The sequence below is a fragment of the Arachis ipaensis genome, chromosome B03, assembly GCF_000816755.2.
Source record: "Arachis ipaensis cultivar K30076 chromosome B03, Araip1.1, whole genome shotgun sequence".
Taxonomy (NCBI): domain Eukaryota; kingdom Viridiplantae; phylum Streptophyta; class Magnoliopsida; order Fabales; family Fabaceae; genus Arachis; species Arachis ipaensis.
The window spans coordinates 1,850,799-1,858,764 of record NC_029787.2 but is presented as its reverse complement, the minus strand read 5'-3'; the positions used below and the strand labels follow the sequence as shown (position 1 = coordinate 1,858,764).

Genomic DNA, 7,966 nt, shown 5'->3' with positions numbered 1-7,966 from the left:
AAAAGTTAAAAGTTTGTCCATCCAAAAAATAAAGGATCCCGCTAGGGAGACAATGGACTATTGAGTTACAAAATAAATATCCATCCGAATACTAGGGATAATAAACATCTTCCAAAAGTTTAAATTTATTTTGAGGTTCATCAAAGATCAAACTCTTGACCCTTCGAATCTAGCGCTCTAATACCATGTCATGATACCACTCATCTCAAAAGTTTCAAGAAAAAAGTAACACTAATAGTTATATGTCTAATACTCCGTATACACATTATACAAATAGAAATTCTATTGGCTCTTGGTACTTTCCAAAAAATAAATGGTGTTTTTTATGAAGCTAAACGCAGCTATAAAAGTCAACCGAGATTCGCAGTTACTCACAAAGGAAGTGAGAAGAAGCACGCCGTATTACGAATAACTGAATAAGAATGGCATCAAGCACAGGGCAGAACCCGGCCCATGACCCGGATACAGATAAACCGGAAAACCCGGATCACGAGTTTGCAGAGTTCGGAGCGGGTTGTTTCTGGGGGGTGGAGCTTGCGTTTCAGAGAGTGGTTGGTGTGGTCAAAACTGAGGTTGGTTACACGCAGGGTCACTCCCATGATCCCACTTACAAGCAGGTCTGCACCGGAACCACCAACCATGTCGAAGTCGTTCGCGTGCAGTTCGATCCCAAACTCTGCACCTACAACGCCCTCTTGGATCTCTTTTGGTCTCGCCATGACCCTACTTCACTCAATCGCCAGGTCTCTAATATCTTTTTAGCTTTGTTCTTGTTTTCAAGTGTTAATTAAGATTTTGCGTATGTTAAATGAATTTAATTTTGATGTACTTTCGGTCTAAGATAGTTTTACATGTGATTCACGTAAAGCCACATAGTAAAAATATGAATAAGCGTAGGAGGTGTACAATGGAGGATTTTCAAGTATTAGAGATATGATCATTAGTGTTATATTGTCCTCTCAAGGTTACGCTTTTGGGATGAGTGGTTTCATGATATGGTATTAGAGTTCTAGATCCGAAAGGTCAAGAGTTCGATCCTTGGTGAACCCCAAAATCAGCTTAGTTATCTCTAGTATTTGGATGGTTAGGCTATTGGCTCCCTAGCAGTACTCTAAAAATATTTATCCTTTACAATAATCGCATGAATTGTCATCTAAAAGAATAGATATCGTTGTAGGACTCCATATAACACTATACACGGTCAGGTATCAAAATTAAACTCATGTTAAATTTGCCAAAAGATATGGTTTGACTTCTTTTGAATTTACAGTTTATTATCTTCACACCTATGCTTCAAATACGAGTGTCTTAATCCAATTTAGATTAGATGAGTGTTGAGGGTTCGAATTCTGCGTTGTGTATATAGAAACCATTGACCAGTGACAAGCCATAGCTATAGACTTTTAAATGGAGACAATATCTGCAATGATGGATTACTTCTTAGCTTGTCAAGGTAGACCATCCGCAAGAAATCAATCAAAGAAGACAAGTGCCTTGATTTCTTAAAGATTTGCATGCCACATAACTATTGGAACTAATTTAGCTTGTAGAAAAATCTACTAAAACCATAACAATGCAATATAAAAATTAACTTCACACCTACGGCTCAAATACAAGTGCTTTGAATTAACATGGTTGGTGGAGTGGTTAGTTCACTAGTTTGCATAAACAGATGTTGAAGTTTTGGATTCTGTATTGTGTATGCAAGAATCCATTTACTAGCGACAGCAGCAAATTAGTCTTTGTTCTGTCGAACTGGAGAATACCATGAGAAATCAATGAAAAAATACGAGTGCCTTGTTTCCCTAAAGATTTGCATGTCACATTACTGTTGGAACCAATTTAACTTGCAGAAATCTACTAATATGACATGTGTGTGATTTTTTTGCATATGGATATATTTCAGGGCAATGATGTGGGTGCACAATATAGATCAGGAATATACTACTACAATGAAACTCAAGCTCGTTTAGCCCAAGAATCAAAAGAAGCTAAGCAATCAGAATTTAAGGGCAAGATTGTCACAGAAATTCTTCCAGCAAAGAGGTTCTACAGAGCAGAGGAATACCATCAGCAGTATCTGGAGAAAGGTGGTGGTAGAGGCCTCAAGCAATCTGCTGAAAAGGGTTGCAATGATCCCATAAGGTGCTATGGTTGAAATGAATGAATCAATGACTTGTGAAGCAAGTTACAGTTCTAGTTTTCTATCCGCCGTCAATTCTAAAAGCATGGTATGTTATCTTGAAAAATAAAAGTTGATAACGTTGTCTGATTCATGTAGCTAACAATGTGATAAGACTCTCTTGTTACTGTTGTTAATAATGTAATACAAACTTGATTTGTGTAAATGTTTATGTTTGTTTCTTGCAAATTTGCTGGTCTTGGTTTGGTTTGAACAATTGCAAACAATTATGTTAAAAGCTATAAGATATCATATTTAGATGAATAAAAGTTTAAACCAACTTACATGAGAAATTGCAAGGAACCAAATTGAAATAAAAGCTATAATTTTTTGCAGACATGAGTGCCAGTTTTGGCTTGAATATTTGCATGACAGTCGAAAAACTTCTTCCTACTATGTTAGTGTCGTTTGATCCATGTAGCTGAGTGTAATGACACTTAGTTCTGCTTAGTGTTAATGTCATATGAAGTCGCTCCATTCAAAAAACAAAATTCTTAACTAAAAAATTAAAAGCGAAAACATACCACTTTTTCGAAACAAACTCTTTCCATGGAATAATTGCAGCTTACTGTTAGAACTTTCAAATTTGAAATTCTTATTTGCTTGTGACACAAGCCTCAATGTCTGGAAGGTTACATCAGCATATGAAAATGTTATAATCCTAATTGATTATTATTACTATTATTGCAAATTCCTAACACACAAGAAAACAACAAGAACAACAACCATGAACTGATGAAAAGGTCTTAAATTCCAAAGGGTAAAGTTATTCAAATCAAAGTTCATCAATGGGAAAAGATGAAGATCCTGTTGGGTTAGCAGAGGAGTTTTTGATTGGGTATGAAGCCAACATATTTATGCCACATTGTCCTTCCTTCTGAGTTACTCCCCTTTGTATTCTGAAGTAACCCTGTTCTCCCCATTTATCCCCCCATGAATTCTTAACAATCCAATACTTGGTTCCGTCGTTGGTTACGCCGTACCCAACTGCGGTCACACCATGGTTTAGATGTGTGGTACAAGTTCCGTTGTATACTCCCTGTAATGTTAATTAATTATTAGCAAAAAACGCAGGGTTCAGAGAAGAACCGCACCCAAAAAGTGTAATGTACGCAGTCTAATCTGATAATTACATCAGTGCCTGCTGTAATTCTAGAGTAAGAATTAGTCTTTCCAAAGATTTTCAACTTATAACAGTTTTATCTATCATTAAAGTGTTATAATCTGATATTAGAAGACTTTAATTTTGTTTAAGCACTAAATTAAAGTGTAGATTACAAATCTTTGAACAAGTTTTACTTTGCATTAGGTGAAACTAGTCCCTTACCTCTTTGTAGAACTGCATATCATAGCCCATGGCATCTATGGCTACAGACACAGGCTGGTTCGCGACGGCTTTAAGCAACGCACCTTCGTCGTTCGCAGGGACAGTCTCGTGGCCATCGATAGACACGGCTTTATCATTAGCCTGCAACATGAATGAATTACAGCATCATTTTAAAGCTTCTCTAGTTATTAGCCAATTATTATTGTCTTGGTTTTAAAAAGAAAGAAAAAAAGTTTAGCATAAGATTTTCACCTTTAATGTGTCACATGATCCTTTTACTGCTTTATAAGGGTAGTTCTCCTCTGTTGTTATGCCACCCTTTTCTTTGATGTACTTGAAAGCATACACCATTAGGCCACCATTGCACCCTTGATTGATTGCATTGTCACAATCCACAAGTTCTTGTTCAGACAATGATACTAACTTTCCTGTCTTGATTTGGTTGATTCCTTCGACCGCTGCAATGGTCGAAAACGCCCAGCAACTACCTGTAACAGACAGACATAAGCAGCAACATTATCTTCAAGAAAAAATGTCATAGAAGAGCCTCGATTTTTGCTCAGATGAAAGTAGGGCTGGCAATGGGTAGGGTAGGGACCCTAACCCTACCCGCGGGTTGAAAATTTTATTAAAATTCTACCCTATCTCAACCCTAACCCTACCCGCACCCTAAAATTCTAAACCCTACCCAACCCTACCCTACCCGCGGAAATATCAAATTTTTTCGAAGTAAATATAAAATTCAATTATTTCAAATTTTATACATATTAATAACATAAAAAATAAAAAACTAATGCTCTAAATTACTAAATTAACTAACTAGTTTAGTGGTTGTTCACTTATTATAAGTCATTACATAAGAGAGGTTGTGGGTTCAACTCTTATTTCTTTCACTATATAGAGAGATTTTTATAAAATATGTGGTGCGGGTAGGGTACCCGAACGAGTTAGACCGGATTGGGTACCCGCGGATAGGGTATGAATTGCCAGTCCTAGATGAAAGATGTCCATGAACATATAATATAAGAAGAGAATATGATTAGTGAGTAATAGTGAGTATTATAGCTTACCACATTTGGCTTGATTCTTGACAGGAGTAACAGCACCTTTCTGCCTCCAATCCACAGAATCAGGAACATCCTTAACATTCTCATACATGAATGTTTCTTTTGCCCCTCTTAGTGTCCCATGGAACCTTCTATGGTGATCAATCCTTGATCCGGCATAGGAGCTTCTAAATTCATCATTGGTCAAGTCAGCAAACATGTTAAGCTTAAGCTTATAAGGCTTGTCCATTTTGTTAGTGTTGTGGACATGCATCACATTGGCCTTGAACACATTGAATCTCTTGAGTTTTTCGTCGATGCTTCGAGTCACCGTGTGGTGGCTCCTCCACTTCTCATACAGCTCCCAGAGGCTGTCCTCCGACGCGAGATCCTTCTCGCTGAAGTCGAAGCTCTCGGCTTGCCAGGACAAGCCGAGAAGCAGAGTAAGTGAAAGAGCAGAGGCTAATAAGAACTTCTTCATTTCCATATATAATGCTTAGATTTTGAATTGAAAGATGGTGAAGAAAAATGGTAGCATGTGAAGGGTTTATATAGTGGAAAACATGGAGGCTAGTTATCACCAACTAAATAATGAGAATAAAATTGAACAATAGAAAATAAATAAATAAATATTAATGTGCAAGTTACATATTCCTTATGGACATCAACAATGAGTAATGAGGAAGATGCCAAGATGTGCCATTAGAAAATAATCAAGAAGCTGTACTGAATTCTCAATTTCGGCTATAAATTAATGTTTTGAGTACGTAGTTATTATATGAGTTCTTGAAGTAGTCTTAAAAATTGGACACTTTAGTCTTTTAGATTTTAAAATATACAAAACATTTTTAATCATAGTAGCTAGAATTTCGATTTAACTCTTAAAATCTTTAGATATTATGATTTTAAATGAATTAGTCGATTTTACGAAATTTGTACTAGGTCTGACGATTTTACCATTTAAATCTTATTAAAATTTTATATTTTACGTACTTAATTTATTTTTTTGATTTCATGTAAAATCTCGATTTTCTCTACCTTGTTTTTAACGTTTATATCTGTTAGACAATACAGTCTCTCTCCAATTTAATCCGAAGAGTAAAATATAAAATAGTCCTCGAAAAGTTTAAAAAATCTCAAAGCAGTCATCTCAAAACTGACAAATTTCAAAAATTTAAAAACAGTTATTTCAATTAAACGGATTAAATTAGAAGGGGATTATATTGTCTAACAGAAGTAAATATTAGAGATTATTTTGTGTATTTTGAAATTTGGAGACTAAAATATCTGATATTAAAACCCTCAAAGGACTGATTTAGGTAGTTATCCTAATTAAAAAATGAAAATTGTGATTTTTTTTAATCACAAAAATTAGGTAACTAGCTTTTTAATAAGTATGGTTATTATTATGTGGCTTATGTATGGAAGCAAAAAGGGTACAATAATTTTCTTAAAAAATGGTGTCTCATACTCTAAAGCATTTTTGTGTCATGGGTTTCTGTTATTGTATGCTTAAAGGATAATCTTTCTTTTTGCATGTAGATCACGCTACTAAAATAAGAAGAGAGTGATATATGAAAGCATGGTTACGTTCAGTTTTATGACACCATCACCATATATATGATATGTTAAATATATATATATTTGCAAATGAAGAATGGAAACTTTATGATATAACCGATTTCATCTTTATTTTTATCTACATAACTGATATATGATATGGTCCACAAGACTACTAAAGTTTGGCACACAATGTTACAAGGAAAATATGTTCTTAAGTGTCAACTATATATGTATGTACATTAGTGCGTTTGTGGTAATAAAATTTCGTAAGAGTGATAGCATGAAATTGATATTATTTAGTGAAACATTGATGTATAACATTCACAAGTTCATTAATCCTTAATCCTTGTACATTTCCGTTTATTGACCAACTTACTTGCTATATGTCATACTTATTTGTTACACATTTATTACTTATTACCATGTTTGATGGATTAAGCTCTTGAGTGAAAATCAAGGTAAAATTCTTGTATATGAAATTTATAAGGGGAAATTATCGAAATTAAAGTAAAAATACTACATAGATTAGAAAAAATAGAGTGAAATTGCCAACGATTTGTAGAGAATTTTTTTTAGTAACGGAAAACTTAATTCTAAAGAAATTACACAATAATTATTTTAAAATGAGAAATATTTGTATCAATAAGAAAATCTAAGGATGAAATATGAGTTAAAAATATCACAGTTCTGATTATGGGAATGATTAATTGATTAGTTCAATTAAGCTAACTATGAATTGACCACTAGATCAATCGAGTTAAAAAAAAAGTTGCAAGTAAACGGATAGGGTTGGAAGTGAATCGAGTTAGGCCCATCTCAAGTTCAGCTTACAAAAATTGAGCTCGACTCACTTATAATCGAACTTATTTATAAAGCTCAAACTCAACTGCACTCACCAACTAGCATTACCAATTCAATAATTAATATGATTTTTTCAAACCTTAAAAAATATGACAATCAAAAGATAAAGAATTACCAAATCTAATTATCCCATATCAACACATATATTTGGATATTCGTCTTTCTAAACTCATATTGAATACCAAATTAACAAATTTGGTTTTATGATTTCAAATTACTAGGAACATATAATACTCTCTTAGTAGTAGTTTATTATAAGGAGAATTTGGTAATCAATTGCTAAAGGGTTAGAAACTAGAACTTGCTATTATTTGTTGGTTTGGAAGGTTCCATTAAGCAAAAGCAACATACAAGAAATTAAGGCATTATTTTAGTAGGTTAGAGTGTTGATGAGCTTGAATATCAGAGGTATAATTATTCTGTTGGTCTCTATAATTTTGTGAAAATTTTAATTAGGTCTTTATATATTTTTTTTTCTTTTTAATTGGGTTCCTGTACTAATTTTTTTTTCAATTAAGTCTCTCTTAGTAGTAATTGGCTTAATTTTATAGGGATCCAACTAAAAAAAAAGAATTGGTATAGGAACCTAAATAAAAGGGAAAAAAAGTGTAGGGACCCAATTAAAAAAAAAATTAGTGCAAGGACTCAATTAAAAAGAAAAAAGTATAGAAACCTAATTGAAAATTTGACGAAACTATAAAGACCAATAGAATAATTAAACCAATATCAAAACATGTTCTTTAATTTTGTTGCTTGTTGTGACGGATTGCTGTAACGTAATGCATGGTGCGCCACTAATCTCAATCCCCAAATTGGAAAAGCTGAATCTTCATGATAACCTATCATTCCCTTGTACATGAAGTATTAGCTATTATGGTCAATTTAGTATAGCTATTTTTTTGGGTTAGACAGATTTAGTATAGCTACTTACATATTTTATATGAAAAAATAAATATATTTTTGTCATTAAATTTTTTTTATTACGTT

At 33.5% G+C, this 7,966-nt stretch overlaps 2 protein-coding genes across 2 annotated transcripts; one reads left to right on the top strand and one right to left on the bottom strand.

The window, feature by feature from the left end:
• On the top strand, positions 332–2,371 carry LOC107629355 (peptide methionine sulfoxide reductase). Its single transcript, XM_016332132.1, has 2 exons — positions 332–743; positions 1,907–2,371. Exons 1-2 carry the CDS (start codon positions 423–425, stop codon positions 2,156–2,158), a joined length of 573 nt encoding a protein of 190 aa, XP_016187618.1. The 5' UTR covers positions 332–422; the 3' UTR covers positions 2,159–2,371.
• LOC107629356 (vignain) lies at positions 2,733–5,240 on the bottom strand. Its single transcript, XM_016332133.2, has 4 exons — positions 4,580–5,240; positions 3,762–3,997; positions 3,510–3,650; positions 2,733–3,221 (listed from the first exon to the last, which is right to left on the bottom strand). Exons 1-4 carry the CDS (start codon positions 5,040–5,042, stop codon positions 2,958–2,960), a joined length of 1,104 nt encoding a protein of 367 aa, XP_016187619.1. The 5' UTR covers positions 5,043–5,240; the 3' UTR covers positions 2,733–2,957.

What these genes read in the sequence shown, in the direction of transcription:
- LOC107629355 (XM_016332132.1), top strand. Translation starts at nt 423, where the DNA reads ATGGCATCAAGCACAGGGCAGAACCCGGCCCATGACCCGGATACAGAT. An exon ending in CTACTTCACTCAATCGCCAG is followed by an intron (nt 744 to 1,906) that starts GTCTCTAATATC and finishes GATATATTTCAG; the next exon opens with GGCAATGATGTGGGTGCACA.
- LOC107629356 (XM_016332133.2), bottom strand. Translation starts at nt 5,042, where the DNA reads ATGGAAATGAAGAAGTTCTTATTAGCCTCTGCTCTTTCACTTACTCTG. An exon ending in GATCATGTGACACATTAAAG is followed by an intron (nt 3,651 to 3,761) that starts GTGAAAATCTTA and finishes TTCATGTTGCAG; the next exon opens with GCTAATGATAAAGCCGTGTC. An exon ending in ATATGCAGTTCTACAAAGAG is followed by an intron (nt 3,222 to 3,509) that starts GTAAGGGACTAG and finishes TTAACATTACAG; the next exon opens with GGAGTATACAACGGAACTTG.